Source organism: Anabrus simplex, chromosome 11 (genome assembly GCF_040414725.1).
Source record: "Anabrus simplex isolate iqAnaSimp1 chromosome 11, ASM4041472v1, whole genome shotgun sequence".
NCBI classification, from domain to species: domain Eukaryota; kingdom Metazoa; phylum Arthropoda; class Insecta; order Orthoptera; family Tettigoniidae; genus Anabrus; species Anabrus simplex.
In genome coordinates this window covers 11,605,807-11,630,977 of record NC_090275.1, presented here as the reverse complement: position 1 = coordinate 11,630,977, position 25,171 = coordinate 11,605,807, and the positions used below count along the sequence as shown (strand labels likewise).

General features: G+C 42.3%; 1 protein-coding gene across 3 annotated transcripts in view; it reads right to left on the bottom strand.

The window, feature by feature from the left end:
- Ork1 (open rectifier K[+] channel 1) overlaps positions 1–25,171 on the bottom strand; it is a 223,157-nt gene that overhangs the window by 91,657 nt on the left and 106,329 nt on the right. For all 3 annotated transcript variants that reach the window (XM_067155657.2, XM_067155656.2, XM_067155658.2), the window contains exon 2: positions 20,221–21,561. In XM_067155657.2, coding sequence (XP_067011758.2) covers positions 20,221–20,365 — 145 coding nt within the window. In that variant the 5' untranslated portion in view covers positions 20,366–21,561. The remainder of the gene's footprint in view (positions 1–20,220; positions 21,562–25,171) is intronic.

Genomic DNA, 25,171 nt, shown 5'->3' with positions numbered 1-25,171 from the left:
GGACAGCAAGTATTAAAAAAGTTATGACCTCGCATCTGTGTTGAGGTTACATTCTATGACCCTTATATTAAGAAAATCAATCAAATACTCTACTGAAATGTTAGTGGGACGTAACAACAATAATATTAACATATATGGAACTCTAGTATACTCAAACTTGAGGGTCCACATTGTTAAACAGTACCATAAATTTCACAAACGAAAACTTGTGGGCCTGTAGCGTAATGGTTTCGCGGTAGTCTTGAAATTGAAAATTGAAGGCCATGAGTTTCGAATCCAGTCATTTTTTACTGTAAGATAATAATAATAATAATAATAATAATAATAATAATAATAATAATAATAATAATAATAATTTTCTTTACGTCCCACTAAGTACTTTTACGGTTTTCGGAGACGCCGAAGTGCCGGTATATAGTCCCCCAGGAATTCTTTTACATGCCAGTAAATCTACCTACACGAGGCTGACGTATTTGAGCACCTTCAAATACCACCGGACTGAGCCAGGATCGAACCTGCCAAATTTGGATTAGAAGGCCATCGCATCAACCGTCTGAGCCACTCAGCCCGGCGTAAGAAAATTCTTCTTCTTCTTTATCTGTTTACCCTCCAGGGTCGGTTTTTCCCTCGGACTCAGCCATGGATCCCACCTCCACCGCCTCAAGGGCAGTGTCCTGGAGCTTCAGAATCTGGGTCGGAGGATATAACTGGGGAGGATGACCAGTACCTCGCCCAGGCGGCCTCACCTACTATGCTGAACAGGCGCCTTGCGGGGGCATAGGGAGATTGGAAGGGATAGACAAGGAAGAGGGAAGGAAGCGGCCGTGGCCTTAAGTTAGGTACCATCCCGGCATTTGCCTGGAGAAGGATGGCCACTTCCAGGATGGCTGAGGTGGGAATCGAACCCGGGCCTTCGGGGTTATTAGCTAATGACATGAACCACTACACCACAGAAGCGGGCAAGACAATTATTTCAGTGTATTACAGGCATAGGCTTGAGCACCAGTCCAACTAATTTAATACGTGTGTATGGTAATGCTTCATGCATAAATTTGTGAAAGAGACTTTAGGAAATTCTGAACACTTCTTCCTTGTCAAGAACATCCTAGTTCACTCACCGTAACCCCAATGTATTATGTATTTCTGTCTTCAGAGGTAAAACAGAAAATTCAAAGTACAGCAAAAACGAGAGAGCAGTGTGAGCTGAGTTCTCCTGTAGCATTCGGGAAGATCGGCCTATCGAAGAATAAGAATACGAAGAAGAAGAGAAGAGGAAGAAGTCAAAATAATGGATCAGAACTCCTGTTCCTTAATTACAGCTTCTCTTTCCCAAAATTGCAATAAATCATGGATGTTGTTAAGTTATCTGCCCGCTCTGGCGCTTTGGCTGAATGGTTAGCGCTTCGTGCCTCCCGTTCTTCATTCTTCGGAGCGTTGGATCTCTTCCATTTCCCTTCTGATTAGTGTTAATAGAGGATGGCTGGCCAGTTGTACTTCCTATCAAAATTAATCACCACCACGGAAAGGTCAGCGTACTGGCCTTCGGTTCAGAGGACCCTGGTACGATTCCCGACTGAGTCGGAGATTTTATTCGCGTCTGTTAATTCCTGTAGATCGGGGGCTACGGGTTTGTGTTCGTATTCATACGCATCTTCAAATATATACAACACATCACACGAGAAACCACCACAGAAACACGAGGTAGTGAATATATATCCCTCCACATACGATTGGTGGTAGGAAAGGCATCCGGCCGCAAAACTAGGCTAAGTCCATATAACGTCCTTCGCCAGGATAGAAAAAACTGGAGAGAGTAGGTAGTTGTTAAATATTTCCCCCAGAGGATGGTTGGATCCTCAAACAAATGCTGCTTTTAATTTTCAAGACATAGCGAAAGGCACGGGTAACATAATGCTCGTTTGGAGGTTTATGAAAGAGTCATTTCATATTTTAAAATGTCATTCTTAATTATTATGATTATTCAATTTATTATTTTAACAAAAATATTTCCATTCCTCTCAACTGTAGCATAGACGAGTATGCAGTTCACACCAACATGCTAGATGTCACCACCATCGCTGTTCGCACTCGACTCAATGCTGTTGAGATAGAGCTGTCCGGTATGGTGTATTAAAGTATTTGACCGGACTAGCACGTTAGTGCCACGTGACGTCATTAATTATCATTATTTATACATAGCTGCTATTTAGAAGCTATTACCATATCAGATGAAACCGTATACCAGAATATAATAGCATTGACTGGTTCGAGCTCGCTACTTCCATACTTCTTGGAGCTACAGCTTTTTCTAGGCTGCTACATTGCTGAGAGGGGCAATCCACAGTGATAATATGAAACTACATGTGAAGACATAGGCCTACGCGATTACACATCGCGATACGAGTCACCGACACTCCTGTCAATGAACATAGATTTCTGAAGCACTTTATGGAGAACCGTATCCAAAAGCAAGTACAAGTGGATCTCGTGCCTGTATAAAGCGCAAATCAGAAGAAAAGTTTGATTCTGCTTTTATTTATTACCGTGCGTTAAAATGAAAAGGAACAGATCAAGAGAGAATACAGAAATTGAAAGCGCAGATCTTTCACTCAAAATGTGTCACCGCTGGTTAAAATGCTTGACACAAAGAAGAAAATGGAATTCAGAGGGAAAAATTTGACCACCTGTATTCAGCAAATGCAACGAAAATAAAATACAGTTCTCAGCCATTTTCAGATATCTTAACGAATCAAAGGGTTCTGATTACGAAATTGGTGATATCGTTTTCGCGAATTATAGCGAATTAAAGGTCAGTTTGAAGCGAAATTTACTTATTTTGCGAAAATGCAGCGAAATTCATGGAACATAACGATCTTGAAATTGTATTCCAATATCACGTGTGTGAAGGGAAACAGAAGACAGAAGTATCTCTTCGTATTAATTTTCTATAAAATACCTTAATGGAATGACCATAGAGAGTGAAAGGGTAATTTGTTATGTAATCTTGATTAGGGCTATATTATAGTTCTAATCAAGATTGCATAAGGAATAATGAATGATTATCAATATTGCTTCTCTTTATTTATCTATCTTTCACATAAATAATTCAGAAATCTCACGAATTAAACCTTGTATTCATAATTTTAGGAAATTAAAGCGATGGGGTCATCCCTACTTCGCTAAATAACGCGAAACATTATTTCCTTTCCGCAAAATTGAACATAAATTAAAGCGAAAAAATCATGCTTCTAAAAATCTGTAACAACTTGACCGTCCTCTTCTACGTCTTTCAAAATCCTGTAACCTCTCACTATATTTTTTGAATGAATGGTTGAACCCAACTGGGGCGCCTTATTTGGAGAGCAGGCGCTATAAGTACGACTTCCTCATCAGAAGAAGACGTATTGAAAACTATTTGTCTACTGTTGCCACTGGTGCTTTCACGACGTCCGTACTTATAGACACGATATAGGCTTTTGGGCTTATGCCTTGTCAAGAAAATAAGGTGAAATTCTTTACGTTTCGCAGATCACGTTAAAGGCTTTCTCGTGGACAGTCGACATTTTCTTCTGATGATGCAGAGCACAGTTCTCTGCGAAACGTAAAGAATTTCACCTTATTTTCTTGGCACGGCATAAGCCCAAAAGCCTTTACAGTATCACGTCTATTTGTCGTATGGCTTTTAGTGCCGGGATATCCCAGGACGCTTTCGGCTCGCCAGGTTCAGGTCTTTCTATTTGACTCCCGTAGGCGACCTGCGCGTCGTGATGAGGATGAAATGATGATGAAGACAACACATACACCCAGCCCCCGTGCCATTGGAATTAACCAATTAAGGTTAAAATCCCCGACCCGGCCGGGAATCGAACCCGGGACCCTCTGAACCGAAGGCCAGTACGCTGACCGTTCAGCCAACGAGTCGGACACCATTTCGGTGTGCGAATACGACAGGTATTCAAGCAGTTGCAATTTCAAACGTTGTGCGGTTTGCCTATACTGTTGGACAAAGGACCTTCCAGTCGAAGTGTACTCGCCTATACAGAGTGTTTCTATATTCCCATTACAAACATTGAGGGCTTGCAGTGGAGACCAAGACAGTTAAGTTTAGGACAGGAACTTGTGTCCGGAAACGCACCGCCTTGCCGTTACCCACAAAAACCCACCACAGCACACGTTCAAATCACCCGCATTTTCGGCGCCACTGACTTAGAGTACGTACGTTATTGAACGATCACGTGGTGTCCCATACCCCTTCAGGTTTGTTGACATTCCATGCCATACAGTTGAGTGTGTGATCCGCACGAAGACCTGCTCTTGTGCTTGTGATCTTCGTTCATACTACAGTACAGCAGTACGCTGTACGTACACTCGTTCATTGGCAGTATGATGGTGTTGATGATGGCGTAAATACGTCGACATGTTGATATTGTACAGCGAAGCTCAGTGCAGTGGTAGAGCTGCTCGTCAGTTGTTCGGGGAGCGTTTTCCACACTGCCGCACACCTTAAAACGCTCTATTTGCTGAGGTGTATCAGCGAGCCTCGGTAACGGGTACATTCATCACCGACAGAGACGAATGTGCTGCCCACGTCGGCGCCGCACACCCGAGTTTGAAGAGGCTGTACTCCACGCAGTGGAAGAGGACAATACTACGAGTATCAGAAACATGGCAAGGACACTGAATGTGGATCACACAACTGCCTGGCGTGCTCTACATGAGCACCACCCCCAGAGGGTACAGGCAATGCAGCCACAGAATATTGCGCCAAGAGCCCACTTCTGCAGGTGATTCTTGCACCGTTGTGTGGATGATCCCCACTACCCAAAGCGGATTCTTTTTACTCATGAAGCAAAGTTCTCCAGGGAAGGTGTTTTCAATTCCCGTAACAGTCATGTGTGATGTTGAAAACCCGCATTTTGCGCGCCCCTATGGGTTTCAGCAACGATACGGAGTGAACATTTGCACAGGGTTCCTGAATGGATGTGTGATTGGGTCATACCTTCTTCCACGAAATCAACGGGAGTCGCGTACTTGGTATTCCTTGAAGACGTACTGCATGAGATCTTAGACGATGTGCAGCTGCATGTGCGTCAAAACACGTGGTTTTAGCACGATTGCGCACCACCCCATTTTTCACTTGCGGTCCGTGATCACCTGCACCAAAGATTGAGCTTACTGCTGTACTGTAGTATGAACGAAGATCACAAGCACAACAGCAGGTATAACACGTCTCCATGAGGATCACACACTCAAGTGAATGACATGGTGGCGCAATTGCTTGGCCTGCACGTTCACCGGACTTGACACGGCAAGACTACTACCTGTGGGGTCACATGAAAACCTTGATTTACGAGACCCCTGAGGAATCCGAGGAAGACCTACTGCGGCGGATGTTGGAGGACCAGGGATTGGTGGTCGTCACATCGAGCCCGACCTGTAATTGGACCCAGACGACAAGCATGAGGAGTCGGACAGAGCGCGGAAAATGCAGGAGCTGTGGTGGTTTCTTGCGGGTAGCGGGAATACGGTACGTTTCCGGACACAGGTTCCTATGATAAACTTAACCGTCTTGGTCCTCCACTGCAAGCCCTCAAAGTCTGTAATGGGAATTTAGAAACACCCTGTAGAATGTGTCTACGCATTAGGAGTCTTTGACTGGCGTCCCTCTGCAGTCTCATATAAAGTAACAATGAAATTGAAAACCTACAACCTGTTTTCCAGTCATTGGCCAGGTATAGGATGTTAGTACGATGAGGTCGCCACTCCCAAAATGATTTATTAATGACTGATAGATGCTATGAAATGAGAATGGAGAGTGTTGCTGAAATGAAAGATGACAGGGAAAACCGGAGTACCCGGAGAAAAACCTGTCCCGCCTCCGCTTTGTGCAGTACAAATCTCACATGGAGTGCCCAGGATTTGAACCACGGTATCCAGCGGCGAGAGGCCGACGCGCTGCCGTCTGAGCCACGGAGGCTCCTATAAAATAACAATATTCCCGGCAAATGTCAAGGTTTTCATTTTCTCTCCTTGGATTGCGATTCTCTTTTTGAATTCGTCTTTGATTTCCTTTACCGCCTTTTCTATATAAACACTGAAAAGTGGGGGGGGGAACAAACTGCAGCCTTGCCTCATTCCTTTCTGGATTGCTTATTCTTTTTTCAAAGCCCTCGATTCTTATCACTGCAGAATGATTTATCTACAGACTGTAGAGAATAATTCTTCTTTCTCGGTACTGTATTTGATTCCGATCACCTTCAGAATATCAAATAGCTTGGTAATAATGATAAACACCGAGCAAGTTGACTACGCAATTCAAGTCGTGTAGCTGTTGGTGGGTTCAAACCCATTGGACATTGACAACGATGTGTGGCTTGTCATAGGATTCCGTTACTGGATGTCCGACTCGTTGGCTGAACGGTCAGCGTACTGGCCTTCGGTTCAGAGGGTCCCGGTTTTTAACCTTAATTGGCGAATTCCAATGGCACGGGGGCAACAAGAAAGACCTGCACCTGGCGAGCCGAACCCTTCCTGGGATATCCCGGCACTAAAAGCCATACGGCATTTTATTTTTACTGAATGAAACACGGGAACACTGTTCACTGACAATGTTGAAAACAATTACTAAAAAGTTACTATTTTCGAAGGTACATAGAGAAACGTCGAATCATTACTATGTTTTTAGGCTTACAAGATGAAATAATTTCCATAAATGGCATTACGTCAGAAAACTGAAGACTAATTCCAGATAGGTGTCCAACCCAATCATGTTAAAATGTACGCATTTCTTTTTCACGTTCATGCACTGGGAAGGTTTGGGTACACTATAGACAATACTAAACTGAGAGACAGTGGCGCACCTGGCGGCCCGACCTTACACATCAGGCGACTACATTGAAACTACAAAAGTTGCATGTTAAAATTGATAGAAGTGATGGAACTCAATAATGATTTAGGCTTTTCAGAATCCTTGGTTGAATGGTCAGCGTTGAGAGCTTCGGTTCAGAAGGTCTCGGATTCGATTCCTAGCCGGATCGGGGATTTTAATCGCGTCTAATCTGGCTCGGAAACTTGGTGTTCGTGTTTTTTACAACACGTTTCTCTTCATATTCAGACAACACTCTACACTACCAACCACCATAGAAACATGCAATGGTGATTGCCAGACCTAGGATTTTTTTTTTTTTTTTGCTATTAGCTTTACGTCGCACCGACACAGATAGGTCTTATGGCGACGATGGGATAGGAAAGGCCTAGGAATTGGAAGGAAGCGGCCGTGGCCTTAATTAAGGTACAGCCCCGGCATTTGCCTGGTGTGAAAATGGGAAACCACGGAAAACCATCTTCAGGGCTGCCGACAGTGGGGCTCGAACCCACTATCTCCCGATTACTGGATACTGGCCGCACTTAAGCTATCGAGCTCGGTCCTAGGATTTTTAGGTGCTTAAATGTTACTTTAGCTGCCTAAAATAGACTCTCAAATAAGTTCTAAAATATTTTTAGTCAACTTCATTTTTACGTATTTTATAGTCATTAATTCAAATACCATGTTTATTTTCCTACTTTTTAATAACTCCTGAGGGTGAAATATAAAACAAGATTCACTCTCGTCTTGGCTCCAAACGTCACAGGATATAATTTTACCACGCGATGTGAAATGGGTAAACTCCTGTAACCAATTAAAGACGACTTGGAACCTGACAGTTTTGGCATAATTCGTAATGTATACTGCACTGCTATACTCAGTTTCAAGGCCGTCCCGTTAGGTGCGCTGGCAATCAATGTCTTGTGATATCTCGCAAATATTTTCTGTAGTGTTATACTCAGTAATGGACGGTAACATAGGACGACGGTGCGAAAATGATTCGCCATTGCTTCATTTACAGCCTCTCATTATACGTCCAACATCAACATCTTGCAAAACATCTCTTTACGTCCACTAAAATGGAGTCGTTCTTCCACCCATATGACGTACACTGGTTGCCTGGTTATGGTGTCGGTCTTCTGTTGACGCAAAATTGCTTACGCTAATTCCAGATAGACCCTAGGTCCAGAAACATATCCATGCTAAAACCGTGAAATTACATTGGCAATGCACAGTTTTCCTCCGCGCTCAGCATGAAATTCCCCTGTAGACTGTCATCCACAGTAGTGTCTAAATTACAGGATGTGATTCGTGAACAAGTTAGTGCAAAAAGCTGCGAAGTAGTAACTGACTAAAATGTAAAGAGTTATGTGAACCCTATACAATGGTTAAGTGTATGAACATCTTTGAAATTTTAGAAACATTCTTATAGCCATTTATGTTTGTAATGGTTAGTCGGTGAACAGTGTGCTTTGTTGCTTAAATTTCTTTTTGTTGAAAATTCGCTTGAAAACAGAATAGTACGAAAAAATGTGAGCCTCCATGACTCAGCCGGCAGCGCGCCGGCCTCTCGCCGCTGGGTTCTGTGGTTCAAATCCCCCTCACTCCATCTGAGATTAGTGCTGGACACAGCGGAAGCGGGACACGATTTTCTCCGGCTACTCGGGGTTTCGCTCTCATCTTTCATTCCAGCAACACTCTCCAATATTATTTCATCTGTCAGTCATTAATCATTGCCCCAGAGGGGTGCGACAGGCTTCGGCAGCCGGCACAAATCCTGTCCTCGCCGCTAGGTGGGGGCTTCATTCATTTCATTCCTGACCCTATCGTAACTCGTAACAGGTTGTGGTTTTTCATTTTCACGAAAAAATGTGCAGGTGTTGCTTTGTAAAGAACGTTGTGAGAATATATTGGTGAAATATATAATTCTCAAGAAAAATGACATAAAAGCCTAAAGAGGGACAAACTGTGAACAAGGCAACGCAGCTGTTCTATCATGTCCATCTCTTTTACAGGAACGTAAAGGAAAAACATGGAAAGTTCCGTTCCGTTTAAAAACAAATTAAAAGAACTGTCAGCTGTCCCCTGAAGTTTGTTTACCGTGAGGTCAAGGTCACTAGGCCTGTCGTGAGAAAACTGTCTGTTAATACCACTTTAAACCAGGCGCAATAAATCAATAAACAATATTTCCAATCAACATTAGCGGGACAGGTTGGAAATTCATAACTGCGTAGGCATGTTTGAGGTTGTGAGATCGAATCCCGACACAATGCTTGAGGCTCGTGTCAAGTAGAGGAGATGCTCAGTACCCACACCAACTGTCTGCAGGCCACTCTACAGCATGGCACTGGCGGTTTGTTCCAACAGGAGGTGTGTTTCCTGAGAAGTCCCACTGTACACACAGCGCTGTGTGGGCCTAGAGACTCGGGCTTGTAAAAGTCTCCTCCCATCGACCGGAAGCAACAATCATTCACCAGTCAATTGAGGGCACGGTGTCCAAACGGATCACTGAGCAGGTGGCTATCAGCTTGCATTCGGGCGATAGTGAGTTCTAAACCTTGAAGATCGTTTTCTGTGGTTTCCCATGTTGATACCAGGAAAATGCTGGGGCTGTACCTTAATTAAAGCCACAGCCGCTTTCTTCCCACTCCTAGCGCTTTCCTAACCCGTCGTGGCCATAATGCGACGTAATGCGAATTGTAAAAAAAAGAAATACAATTGCGAAAGTTGAAAGATATATATAAAATAAGAGTTTTGTCTCTATACTTCTCAGAATTGAAAAAGAATGGTACGGTATTTCTGTATCGGTCGTGTCCACGATAACAGGGAAATGCACTTTTCAGTTTCCATCATTTCTGTCTGTGTTGTCTATCTGTATGTACGCGCATCACGAGAAAAGGGCTGAAGAGAATTGAATGAAAATCGGTGTGTTAAGTCGGCGAATGATCCACTACAATCTAGGCTATAAATAATTTTATTCACGTTAGGTAAAATGGTAGTTTAGGGGAAGGCCTAAAATTTAATTCTCAAATATTTATGTCATTAGTGCTCCTGTCGATAAATAATACATAATTAAAGTTATACAGGATTGCATTTTCAATCATTTATGTCTTATACATTTTTATCGTACCGACTATGATAAGAGTTTTGGTGGTGGTGATTATTGTTTTAAGAGGAAGCACACCAAGGCAACCGTACTCTATAATACTAATCGAACACAAAAATGGAAGGAGTCCGACACTTCGAAATATGAAGGTATCGTCCTAAAGAAGACAAGGATCACGACGGGCGTGAAAATAAGACTCCTTAGGCTTCCATAGGTAACACTGTCGGGGTCAGAAAAAACTAGCGTTGACCAAGGAAGATCGTAAAGAGACAATGCCTTGAAGGACAAGGCAAGAGGGAGTCATGGAAAACGCCCTAATATCACAGAGTGGGAAGAAATTATGGCCTACAATATTGAAAGCTCATAAAATGATCAACAATAACATTACATTGAGCATTGTTTGTTGTGATGTGCTCTGTCTCTTCTCTTACCACTCATCTCCGATAGACGGGATTACTGCTGGCTGCCTGAATATTGGCGGGAAGTAGCTGCGATGCTATTCCTCTGGTTCATACATTTTCTGTTACTACTGGTACGTAACACACTGGTTGGATCCCTACCCCCAGCAGCTTCCATATAATAATAATAATTTCGTGTGGCTATTTCTAGCCGAGTGTAGCCCTTGTAAGGCAGACCCTCCGATGAGGGTGGGCGGCATCTGCCATTTGTAGGTAACTGCGTGTTATTGTGGAGGAGGATAGTGTTGTGTGTGGTGTGTGAGTTGCAGGGATGTTGGGGACAGCACAAACACCCAGGCCCCGGGCCATTCGAATTAACCAATTAAGGTTAAAATCTCCGACCCGGCCGGGAATCGAACCCGGGACCCTCTGAACCGAAGGCCAGTATGCTGACCATTCAGCCAACGAGTCGGACAGCTTCCATATTGTCACATGAGACTGGGACTTCGGTGGAAGCTACACTTTGCCAAGAGACAGATGAACAAGTATTGTATAGGTACCTCTGACCTATTCAGACAACAAAATATTGAACACTGAAATATACTGTTTTGTTTTTCGATTTAAACTCTTTGAACATATCGACTGACTGTGCGCTCTGTGCTATAGTGTATTATTGAAGGGAAGAGATGTGTAAACCAAAGAGCTATAAAGATGTTCAGTACCGGGCGAGTTGGCCGTGCGCGTAGAGGCGCGCGGCTGTGAACTTGCATCCGGGAGATAGTAGGTTCGAATCCCACTATCGGCAGCCCTGAAGATGGTTTTCCGTGGTTTCCCATTTTCACACCAGGCAAATGCTGGGGCTGTACCTTAATTAAGGCCACGGCTGCTTCCTTCCAACTCCTAGGCCTTTACTATCCCATCGTCGCCATAAGACCTATCTGTGTCGGTGCGACGTAAAGCCCCTAGCAAAAAAAAGATGTTCAGCGCGCTGCACGCAGGTGCGATAGTGATAGACTGCTGTTCTTATACCGGATTTATTAATGAACACTGAAGCCGGGCTAAGAGGCTCAAACGGTAGAGCGCTGGCCTTTTGACTCCAACTTGGCTCAGTCCGGTGATATTTGAAGGTGATCAAATACGTCAGCCTCGTGTCCGTAGATTTACTGGCACATAAAAGATCTCCTGCGGGACTAAATTCCGACACTTCGGCGTCTCTGAAAACTGTCAAAGTAGTTAGTGGGGCGTAAAAAGCATTAACATTACATGAGCCTTCGTCAGTGGTCGCGGGTTCGAATCCAACAGATGTAGTCGAATGCTTGAAGGACGGAACAAAGCCCATCTCTTACATCTCTGGTGACACATTTGTTTACCGAATAACATTAAGACTCTGCCATTGATTTCCCAGCAGAGATCCTGTCAAAACTGACACGCAGGCAGCCTAAATAGTGCCGAATGAAAATGCCCGCAACAAAGCGGCTGACGCGGTAAGATTTTTAGTACTTCCCCTCATTTCGATTTGGTCGACTGTGGACCGCGGAATAATAAGTTCAACATATCGGATCGCGTACATTCATCTTTCTCCTTATTGACTTTGATGTCCCGCCACTATTCTTTCATTCGATTGCTTACTTCTTTTCCTCGTTCTTCCGAAAAGATCACCTTTGGAGATTTCCTCCCAACTTCCCGTCGGCAATCCTTCAAATGCGATACCATTCTTCTCAATTTAGTATTAGTAGAGGTCTCTTTTTCTTTCTTATGTCGTATTAATGAGCGCGTTTTAAATTGTTAGCTTGGTCTGACGGGTTTCCCTTTTTCTCTCCCTGTGCGTGGGAGCGGTAGAATAGCAACCACGGTATCCCCTACCTGTCGTAAGAGGCGACTAAAGGGGTCCTGCGGGATCTCAACTTGGGAGCGTGGGTTGGCGACCATGCAGTCGTCAGCTGAGTCCTGGCATTGCTTCCACTTACTTGTGCCAGGCTCCTCACTTTCAACTATCCTATCCGACCTCCCTTGGTTAACTCCTGTTCTTTTCCGAACCCGACGGTATTAGAGCACTCGGGGCCTAGGGAATCATTAAAATTCACGCCCTTCGTGGCCCTTGTCCTTCTTTGGCCGATACCTTCATTTTCGAACTGTCGGATCCCTTTCATTTGCTCCCAATGATTAGTGTTCGATAGAGGAGAGTTGCCTAGTTGTACTTCCTCTTAAAACAATAATCACCACCACCACAACACTCCCTTTCTTCCTCTTCTCATCCCAGAATCTCTATATGAATTCGCTATTTTGTTTCCTGCGTTCCTCTGCCCATTGTTTTTCAGAGTTTCAGAGGCTTTACGATTACTGATGGTATCATCTGTACTTTTATTTCTGATAAATCCTGCTAATTTCTTCTAGCCTGTTGATTATTTAATTATTTGACTTCATTATATTTAATTCTTTAGTAAATCTGTTATTGTCCATTCAACAGATGTGACCACAGAATTTCAACCGTCTCCTACGTTCGGCATCAGTAAACTATTCTTATTATTATTATTGCAGCTTTGTTTATTTAAATGTTCTGCCACTGACCAAGCGCTGTCTGTCCTACACAATTACCACCCACTGGGCTGTAACAATGACATCCCTCTTCACCGCCTCCTCTATGATGAGAACTGACAGATGTCCTTCGCGAGCACATTCATTCCATCAATTGGATGAACATCGAACCACACAGAGAGAAATTCTTGCAATTCGTGAGAGGTCCCCACTGTCGACTTATTTTGTCCCAGCGCGAAGTTCAACGTCTATGATGATTTATTGACTTTGAATACGTCCATAGATATGGAGCCGTAGTTGGGCCGATGAAGGTGAAAACATGAGAATTTCTTACAAAACACGTACGAGAACTGTATTTAATATTTCATTTTGAAGAGGATGTACTAGTGTATATAGCAACAAGAGTGCTTTCCGCGGTATCACGTCATAGGGCGATGCAATCGTCTTCCCATCTTGGGGTTCTGAAATCACGGTGCCGCGCGGCTAACAATTAGTGTAGCTCAAAACTTAGGTGGTAGCACGTCTTGAGAGGTATCATTTGATTTTCACATAAATAAGCTTACAACTGGGAGGCACCGGAAAAAAGTGAATATTTTCTCAGCTATACAGAGAAACATCGAATCATGGATACGTTTTTAAGCTTAGAAGAAAGAGTAGAACTCTATTTCCAGTCGGATCTCCTGAAGCAGCAGCTATTTTTTCATTCAAACTAGTCTTCAGAAGACAGTTGTTTGGTGGACGGTGTCATGAAGTCACGCTAGTGTCACAAAGAAGAAATAACTATGCCATTACGAGAAAATAAAATAGGACATGGCATTGGCCCAGAGCGCTTGATTTTATGTCCGATAAGTAATTGTATCTTCCTTCCGCGGTGTTCAGAATTTTCCCGTTAAAATTATTCGCCATTGCTTTATTTAAAGGCTCTCTTTATAGACTCAAGGAGGCGAACAACATTCCACCTGCCCAAATGTCGGACGGTTGCACATAAAAATTCTAGGTTCATGCAAGCCCTCAGGACCATAAAGCAGCTGGAAAGGTTGCTCACATCTTTCACTACCCTTTCACCGCAATTCGGAAAGCTCTTTTCAAGGCTAGAACGTAATAATTTTGTCAATTATGTGAATAGTCTGTAGAAAACATGTGAAGTTGTATATCTGTATGTTTGTCTATATATGTACCGTATATATGATTTTTTATTAATTTTCTATCACATCTTGTAGGTGATAAATAATTATAGTCTACTCTATATCTAATACGCCGAACATCAACATCTACCAAACACATGTCTTTCCGTCCAACAAAATGGCGTTCTTCCTTACACATGACGTACAATGGTTGCCTGGTTACGGTGTCGGTAATTTGTCGTGCCTTTTTTTTAAAGTTACGTCACACCGACACAGAAAGGTCTTATAGCGACGATGGGAGAGGAAAGACCCAGGAGTGGGAAGGAAGCAGCCGTGGCCTTAATTAAGGTAAAGCCCCAGCATTTGCCTGGTGTGAAAATCGGAAACCACGAAAAACTATCTTCCGGGCTGCCGACAGTGGGGTTCGATCCCACTATCTCTCGGATGCAAGGTCACTGCTGCGCGCCCCTAATCTCACGGCCAATTCGCCCGGTACGCAATATTCCAGATAGACACCTAGCCCAAAAAGAAATCCATGTTAACTTGTGTAACGAAACAGTATCATGTCGCCTAGCAACAGTACAGGCCAAGGATCTGTATGCCATGGCCATCCATCAGTACTTCACATCACAGCTTGCACTGTTGCTATGTAACGTAGCATCACATATTTTATTCAAAAACATATTTATAATCATTTTATTTTCCCTAAGGGAATTTAATAATGTCGTTTTCTCACTAGTTTCTACGCGAATACGGCAAAAATAAATCAAATAAGTTAGTGAAAAATATTGAGGATATCGTGGGGCGGAGAAGTGCGAAAACTTACTTTGTTTCGTAAAATGTCGTCACATAAGGACAATAAGTAGCTTCAAATTTGTTCGACGACACATTGAAGAGAATAGAGTCACAATCAGCCATGTTGAGTGTCAATTGACTTATCGGGAGTGGCGAGTCCCAAGCGGGCTCATTTACTTCCTCATTGCGTTGAGCATGTGGAAATACTAGGAAATAGCATGTCATAAAGATACTTTCAATCCCATACTGACTATCGCACCGCACGCAAACTACAACAGAATGTGACCCCAACACGACAACGCTCAAAATATTTTTGTTTTGTTTCGGGAAACCGTAAAAATAATTAACTAAAGGTTGGGGATCTTTGGTTCCCTGGCAGCGTTAAACTTACAATAGTCTTGTACATTAGGTGAGCCAAATTGTAATTCAAATATTTTCAGTAAGATTTAGAACATTGCTTGTTTAATACTCTTCGAATAAAGGCGCTCGCTTTAGTGATGTTAATAGAACGACTATATTTATATTTATAACAAAGCATTTCAAATAAAGAGATTTATATATCAATATTGTCTATACAAACTTTTTCTTCGTAAAGGTTTATTAGCAGTTAAAATTCATCACAATGAATAATTCTGTTGACACTGACTTTTCAGTTTGATATTTGGGCTCGTTTCATGTAGGACAATAATTTTATTCATGGTCGCAACTTTGAAGGGCAAACACAAAGTTATTTTTCGACGACAAAAACCTAGTTCGTTTTTTTATATTGGTGTTCTTAAAACACGAAAACGCTTGTTCACATAAATAAGATGTGGAGAATTGGAGTAATATATTTAAAGTTTTCTATAAATTTACAGCAAATTCTTTTCTCAATGATATCCGAAATACATCACAAGACTGTTCAGATATTTCTGTTCAGCGAATTGCTCTTCTTATTGCAGCCTCAGTAAATAATCTACCTTTCTTGGATACCCTGTGAAAAGGTCATTGATCCAATCGTAGGTCCTGCATGTCAGATTGTAATAACGAGAAGTAGAAGTAAAGATTCCTGGCGGCAATTCCAGATGGTCGGAAATCTTCATGATTGTTTGTTTGAATCTGAAATCGAGAGAAGTGGGGAAACTTTCAATATTACGTTTCAAAAACGGTGTAAGATTTCATTCTGGGAAAATCATGTGATCATAGATATGTCTCTCGGTCATGACCATCCATAAACGTTGCTAATTTGAGATGACCACCAGCCATAAGATGTAGCCTCACGGTTGCTAGGTAACATTGTCAGGCCATCCATCCATACCTTACATCACAGCCTGCACGGTTGTTAGGTGACATTGTCTGGCCATCCATCAATACCTTACATCACAGCCCGCACGGTTGCTAGGTAACATTGTCTGGCCATCCATCCATACCTTACATCACAGCCTGCACGGTTACTAGGTAACATTGTCTGGCCATCCATCCATACCTTACATCACAGCCTGCACGGTTGTTAGGTGACATTGTCTGGCCATCCATCAATACCTTACATCACAGCCCGCACGGTTGCTAGGTAACATTGTTTGGCCATCCATCAATACCTTACATCACAGCCCGCACGGTTGCTAGGTAACATTGTCTGGCCATCCATCCATACCTTACATCACAGCCTGCACGGTTGTTAGGTGACATTGTCTGGCCATCCATCAATACCTTACATCACAGCCCGCACGGTTGCTAGGTAACATTGTCTGGCCATCCATCCATACCTTACATCACAGCCTGCACGGTTGCTAGGTAACATTGTCTGGTCATTCATCCATACCTTACATCATAGCCTGCACGGTTGCTAGGTAACATTGTCTGGTCATTCATCCATACCTTACATCACAGCCTGCACGGTTGCTAGGTAACATTATCTGGTCATTCATCCATACCTTACATCACAGCCTGCACGGTTGCTAGGTAACATTATCTGGTCATTCATCCATACCATACATCATAGGCTGCACGGTTGCTAGGTAACATTATCCTGGTCATCCATGCATACCTTACATCACAGCCTGCACGGTTGCTAGGTAACATTATCCTGGTCATCCATGCATACCTTACATCACAGCCTGCACGGTTGCTAGGTAACATTGTCTGGCCATCCATGCATACCTTACATCACAGCCTGCACGGTTGCTAGGTATCATTGTCTGGCCATCCATGCATACCTTACTTCACAGCCTGCAGTACTGCTAGGTAACATTGTCTGGTCATCCATGCATACCTTACATCACAGCCTGCACGGTTGCTAGGTTACACTTCCGTCATACGTTCTGTTACATGATACTATTTTGTTTCACAAATATTCGGATGACCGCCACCCGTAAGACATATTTGTGACAAAAAAGAGAATGTTATCTGTTTTCGCGGAACTCTGAATTGAAATCGATGATTTAGAATCCCATTTCTGATGTTTTATTCGTGCAGTCAGTTAAGGCCATGGTTAAGAGCATGGCGGTGCTCAGCGGGAGTTATGGCCCTCTGTTGTAAAGGCTGAACCGTCTGTCACGACTGCACCTTCCATTTTGTAATATGTTAGAGCCAAAGACGTTGGCTAATTGCACCGTTATTTCGACTAGTTTACTTAACCCTTTATAAGGCAGTACTCAATAAAACACTTTCCTTTCTAACTAACTTTATTTACAAGCTCTATGAAGTGCTAAATAATACAATTTGACAGAAAAAACAATCCAGTGCTAAGGAGGTCAGTAATAAGATGGGAACATACTTCCCACTGCCTGCTGTCTGCCATTCAGAAGTGGGAACATATTTCCCACCTACGGACACAATTTCAGTTCAGTCAGTTCACTTTTTATTTAGCAAAAGTATTTCGGACACCTATCTGGGCTATGGGAAGCATATTCCCACACATAGTGTGAAAGAAATTTATATCTCAGAACTCTTCAATTGGTAAAAGAAAGTAAATAATCTCAGACCAAATGAGAAAAATGCACAATAAACAAAGAAAATTCATGTAAATAGTATATAGACTTATCAAATGTTGACTTTTTACCCAATTTTCACTTCATAAATCTTGTTCACATCAGGCGTTGCGCTGACACAATATCGCTCTTCAGATGTTTTCCAAAGAAGCTAAAGATTCCAAGGAGATCAGAATAGTTCCACAGATATTCCCAAGAGTGCAGCACACATCAATACATGGGAAATAAACTTCCAACAACTAGAAATGGCAAAAAACCGAGGTGGGAAAATAATTCCCACCGCCTTATAAAGGGTTAATATTGCTTTCTGATACTGCAAGCACTATGTTTGTTATTATTTGGGATATCATTGTTATATGGTACAGTATGTCTTTTTCTGTGTGATATCAGTTACGATGTACCTTGGCCAGGGTTGTGCAACTACCGTATAAAATGTTTTTTTTCGTGACGCAAAAATAATACGTTCAAAAGCCATTGTTCTCACCTGTTTGAACCAGCAATCATCCTGTTTAAATTCAATAAGCACATAAACTGATTATCCATTTTTAATGAAAGTTTACATTATAAAACTAGAGACGTCCAGAATTTCCACACACTTGGTTTTATTTTAATTATTTAAGTACGACCTGAAAAGTACAATTGTTAATTGAGAGACCACCGCCTCTCACGAGGAACTCACCAGCCTTCACTACCGTAGAGTGAGGTCGATCTGAAAACAGACCGGTGTAAAGATAGTTTCGTCTAAGAACTCATTTCTTTCTTACAGAATACTTTTGACCGCAACATGCGAGCTCACTGGATTAGCTTTGTTGCACCTTGATTCAATTTCACTTAGTGTACTATTACCATGCCGGTCCCGTGATGTACGGATAGCGTGCCTGCCTCTTAGCCGGAGGCCCCGGGTTCGATTCCCGGCCAGCGGAGGGATTTTACCTGGATCTGAAGGCTGATTCGAGGTCCATTCAGCCTACGTGATTACAATTGAGGAGCTATCTGACGGTGGGATGGCGGCCCCGGTCTAGAAAGCCAAGAATAATGATCGAGAGGATTCGTCGTGCTGACCACATGACACCTCATAATGTGCAGGCCTTCGGGCTGAGCAGCTATATGCGGTCCACTGATGTTCTGATACGGTCGTGACCCACATGTTTGTGAATGGTAAATCTGTTGACCCTTGAACTTCGCAGGATATTTCTCAGAAAGGTATCTGACCACATGTAGAAAAAAATATCCTCTCCGAATTGTGAAATAACTTTCCTTCAATGAACAACTGTAGATGAATTTTTAATTGACATTCTAACACTTGAAAGAAACGAATAAATAAAACTTGGCTCTGTGTAAAACGAAACTAACCATCACTCATGCACTTCAAAAACCTGCCTGAAATGTGAACTTGTACGTACTAGAGTGAAAAATCTCTCCCTCTCTCATCGCAGGCCTATCTGGATTACAAGCAATGTCTCGTCTCTCTGTAGAGACGTATATTTACAAAAATAAGGACAAGGGCTGTAGAAGGTTACTTTAATTCTCAGTTCTTCAAGTGAGTAATGAACCTTTCGATGTTTCCAATATTCTCGTTTTCTGAATAGATATTCAGATGTGCTGATTGTCCTACGTAAATGCATAGAAATGACTGAATAACGCAGAACAAAGAAACATTACTAAAAAACAAGACATAAAAGTAAAAAAATGAAAAATTAGGAAAAAATGACTTAAAAAATACTTATTTTAGTAATCAGGATTTATATACGTTAGCAATATGTACGATACACCAGTTAAAAGATAATATGTCATCACTCATCATGTCCAGTACTGAAGGTGACTGTGCGGCGGGGAGGGCTGCAAGCAAATTAAATAGAAAGATATCAAAGGATCGGATAAGACAAAATCTCGCAGGCATGTTAAAGTTTAGCTTCTGCACAGCGAGCAGAAGTCAAGAAAGTACCAAACACAACCTCTGTTATTTAGCTTCATGCCAGTGTAAGATATTACAGTTTTTGTTGTGAACAGTCGAGATTTTCATCTGAAGTCGCCGAGCAAAGTTCTCTGCGAAACGGAAAGAGCACAAAAACTTGTTATCATATCTACAACCTTAATTTTAGCAAGACATCAATGGTGGACTTGGCTTGGTGTAAGTGCCTCGTGAGGGAAGCTGAAAGGCGCTATTCTCTAAATTAACAATTGTACTTCTCAGTTCCTACTTAAATAATTAAGATAAAATCAAGTGTGTGGAAATTGTGGACGTCTCTACTTTAAGACTGGCGATTTTCATTAAAAATAGATAACCAGTTTATGAGCTTATTTAATTTAAACAGACGGACAGACAGAACTTTAAAAAAGTGGAGTATATCATATATTATCAAGCATATTCCAATTCGAACAAGAAAGTGAATGTGCGGACAGACACAACAGTAAGTAACGTACTTACTGTGAATTTGCCAGAGCTCGTTCCGTTCTTCCTGCCGCCTCTGGTGTTCCAGCGGCTCCTCGATGTGGTAGAAGATGGCCGCTCCCAGCAGCAGGTAGGTCACGAACACCGCTAGCAGGGCCAACCACTGCTTCTTCGACATCATCTTGAAAGCCTACACTTTCACCAGCAAAATCCACAGATCCACAGGTTTCGATTTATTTTTCCACAATCTGAGAATTTACTCACTGCAAAATTCGAACACGCACTTTGTTTCACTGCCGACAAACAAACTTCAAAATTCGTTGTTTTGTACAGTAACTTACAATTCACAAGAAACAAACACTTCAAAGATCACTTCACATTACACTTCTTTTTCTTCATCAGTCGCAACGTCTTCGAATGAGCCGTTCATTTCTTTGCCTTAAGAAAACTTATCGTGACAAACAATTCGTTCTTGTATAACGATTATTATAACATCACAGAAAATTTCAACTTTTAAGTTTTGATTTAGTTTCTGACAGTCACTGTAAATTAGTTGAATATTTATATAATATTTCGTTCACTTCATTGTTAGAAAAACATAGAAACTGTTATTAAGATAATTAAATAATGTGTTCTTGTTTCACTTGGATTTGCAATTTGCATCTCTGCCGAACAAACCGAACCGTTATGCAAGGAACGCGATACCTTTTTGCGTACAAAAATGTTCCTCTTCTAGCACTTTTAAAGCCCATTAATTTTTATATCCGTACAAATAAGTTTTACGATGCATAGTGATAGGAACCAACAAAAAAGACAGAATGTAACTGACTAGAAGTACTCAAAGATCTAACAACTTCCAAAAAAATTAATTTGTTTTAATTTTCGTAAATGATGCAATTAACAGGTAACGAATAGTGCATAGTACAAGGGGAAAACGCAGTTTCCCCAGAAACCTTGGTTAAGATGAGCAAATGGCACGATGAATAGCTTCTGTGACAAGAGAAACAAAATGGCGCAAACAAGGCCCCTCGCAGGTGTTACTGGTTCGTATTCCAAAGAACATGGTTCTGCTTTAAGCACGCGATGTACTGTTAACACAGAAGATCCCAGCTGTGGACCAACTTTTATTGCAGACGAGTCCTTGACTTCGATGTTATTCCACTGTTACACCGCACGACTGATTATCTGTTCTCCACGTACCAAGTTGACGGTTCAGTCACGAATGATACGAAGTAACGTCACTTCCCCGTGCAGGCAAAGAAAGCAACTCTATTGCTGCTGTCAGGAGGATGTTTCCTCACGATGACCCGCTCTTGAAGCATGGCTACGGGCCCGAGTAGTGGTCACCTCGTGGTGGATGGAGCAGGCGGGACATAACTGAAACACAAGGACAACATTGTCAGTTAAACAGATGAAAGATAACACCAGTTTTCCTGTGCTGGTGACTCACAACTAGAGCCAGTTCAAACCCTGCGGGAAACTCTTGAGCAGTCCAAATCACGAGCCCCCTCCTGTAGAATGCGTACTTCCAGAGAACCGACTTGCTATACGGACAACTTTATCAGCAGCCAGTGGCGTAACGTGGCAGCAGACCCGGAGCTTAACGGGAGCCCACAGATTTTACATGAGTGAGCATAAATGATTGCCACTCTGTACCCTAAAGATGGCATCATCATGGTTTTGAAGAACGGGTCGAAAGTAACATTTTTTTTCAATTCGTAAGTATAGGAATTGGCAGGAGGTTGCATCTAGCCGTTATTATTATTATTATTTAGTGCCGCGAGTGTCCAAGGACATGTTCGGCTCGTCAGATGCAGATCTTTTTATTTGACTCCCGTAGGCGACCTGCGCGTCATGATGAGGATGAAATGATGATGATGATGATGGCGACACATACACCCAGCCCCCGTGCAAGCGAAATTAACCAATAAAGGTTAAAATTCCCGACCCTCCCGGGAATCGAACCCGGAACTCATGTGACCAAAGGCCAGTACGCTAACCATTTAGCCATGGAGTCGGACATTATTATTATTGCGCTTTCATTTCGTCTATCTATGGACGACGTTTGACAGTGTTTGCATTTTTTAGCCTTCTTTGCCTTCCTTTCCTGTCAGTATCTTTTTTCATCCTTTCTCCTTCTTCCTTCGTCTCTATACGATCTCCCTTTTCTCAATAGTGTCTCCACAGTCTCTTGGAAACCACGGAACTTTGTGAAGAGATGTCTAAATCGATCTCTGTCCATTATGTCATCTTCCTCCTCTTAGTCAAGTCCAACCTCACTTCTCGAAACCATTTAAGCTCTGTGTTCCTCCTCCAAGATTCTCTTCGTTAGAAGGGGGTGTAGCACTGATAACATCTTGGGCTGGTCCATCATACTTCCTCAGTAACGTGCTGCACTGACTGGAAAGGGCCTCCACAGTCACAGGCAAGGGATTCTCCAAGTCCCTACTTATGTAGCATGCGACGTGTAGAGAACCTCCTCGTGGTGTACTCTGGCCGATAGTCTACACAAATAGGCGACCGAACTAGATCCTGGATCTCTCACGGTCAATCAAAGTTACATCAGAAGATGAAACGGTATACCCTGTCTGTCGTAAGACGAGGAGACTAAAAGGGGGACCAGGGAGTGTGGGTTGGCGACCACGGTTCCCCTAGCTGAGTCTTACTTGTGCCAGGTTCCTCGCTCTGTCTGACCTGCCTTGGTCAACTGTTACTCTGTTCCGACCCCGATGGCCTATAGGGAGTTCTTACGTGGTCCTTTCCTTTCTTTTGCCGATATCTTAATTTTTCGAAGTACCGGACCTCTTCCATTTCCCTTCTGATTACTGTTAATAGAAGATGGTTACCAAGTTTTTCTTCCTCTTAAAACAATAATCACCACCAGCACATCATTTTACGTAGCAAGGACGGCGCCTGGCAAGCCTCTCCACCATTTGGCTTGTGGAGTTTTCAGTAGAGATTTGTGTGATATGAAACTATCATTTATGTATCATTTTTTATTTATTAATTCAAAATGAAACTTTGTCTTTATTATTAATACAGTACATTGGAATTATATATGTTTTCTTTCCACTGATTCATTTTAGTACATAAATAACAGCAGAAAATATCCACGACAACATAACAAAGGCAGAGAGGCATTAAACTATCACATAGGCTACGGAAGCTAAAATAGGCAAGAAAGATAAAATAATAACTTGTCCTACCGTTCCCAAACGTACGGAAACATGTTTGTCTCTGTGTGACTCATATATATCCAGATTAAAAAGGCATTTTGTCTAATTTACGGACTCTACTGTACTCACAACGCTAGCGGTGAACTATGTCGCTGCCCCAAGTTAGAAAACGCAGTAATAACAACAATGAAAAATGGTTCCAAAATCTCATATTTTAATTAGAAACTCATATTTTCTCCGTGTCTAGTGTACCTGATATCTAACTCTCGTTTGACGAAGAGTTGACTGAAATTCCTAAAGCGAATAAGAAGTTCGTTTTGAATGAGCTCTCTTTACGATCGGTAAACTTCAGTCGTATCTTGTACGATGCGACGTTTTCTAATTTGCAACAGTTCAAAATAATTCGTATATTATTTGTGCGTTATAAGGAGATGATCTGTGCTATTGATACGTTTTGTTCAATTTTTTGAGGGGCCCTCGCCATACTCGTTATGCATCTGTCAACATCTGTAGAGCGCATGTCTATATTCTGTCGTCCCTACCATGACATCAGCTTCGTTTTATCTATTTATGCATTTTAAACAGTGTTAGGGCAAATAATAATTATCTGTTAGATAAACTAGTAATAATGATAAACACATTGTAAATAGTTACGTAATAATAATAAAACAGTAACGTCCCTTTGTAATTGATACGTGAAGACGACTGAGGGGCGGCCGGGTATGAAGTGAGAGGGATCTTCCTGACGTCAACCTCATCAGAGGAGTGACATGAAATGAATGACGTGATGGATGATAGTAGGAAGGAAGAGGGTGAAGCTTGGTGCCGGCACATAGCCTACTCCTATCGAATAGCACCAAGGGGTCTGCTCAAGGTTTTATGTAGCCATCCAACGGACGAATCACCATCAACAGTGTCATATGACCTCACTCCATAATGAAGTCCGACTCATTGGCTGGATGGTCAGCGTACTAGCTTTCGGTTCAGAGGGTCCGAGTTCGATTCCCGGCCGGGCCGGGGATTTTAACCTTCATTGGTTACTTCCAGTGGTCCGGGGGCTGGGTGTTTGTGCTGTCCCCAACATCCTCACAACTCACACACTACACATAACACTATCCTCCACCACAATAACACGCAGTTACCCACACATGGCAGATGCCGCCCACCCTCATCGGAGGGTCTGTCTTACAAGGACTGCACTCGGTTAGAAATAGCCACACGAAATTATTATTACTCCATACGGATACTGCTCTTAGGCTTGGAGTGTAATCCAGGCTTTTGGCACGCAATTTAGCGACCATCTCTCCTACCCTGATGGTGACCTTTTTTTTCGACTAACGGGGCCTCGAACCGGCTAACCACGGTGTCACGCCTTAATGGTCATGGCCATCAGGCGGGCTCGAGTGTAGTTGATAAAATATTATTTTGAAATAGTGTCCTTGAGATGTTTGTGTGGTTTCACTGTTATGAAAAACGGATTCCAGGTATGATGTTTCGATGAATGTTTTAAACTTGTAATTTTATGAACCAGCATGTTAATGAACTAATTTTATTAAAAATCCAAACATTAACCATATTGTTAATGTTATTAAACAAATTAAAATATGTTATTTTACAGCATTTATTGAACATTAGGCCTGTTAAACAATACTACAGAATATTATGAAACAAATATTTTAAAAAGATCAATTTAAATACAAACCCTATAGACTGTTATGGCTTTCTCCTCCTGTGTGTGGGGGCGGTATTCCCTGCCTGTCAGCGGCTCTCAAGTTTGAGAGTGGTTTGGCTGAGTCTGGCTGCTCACTTTC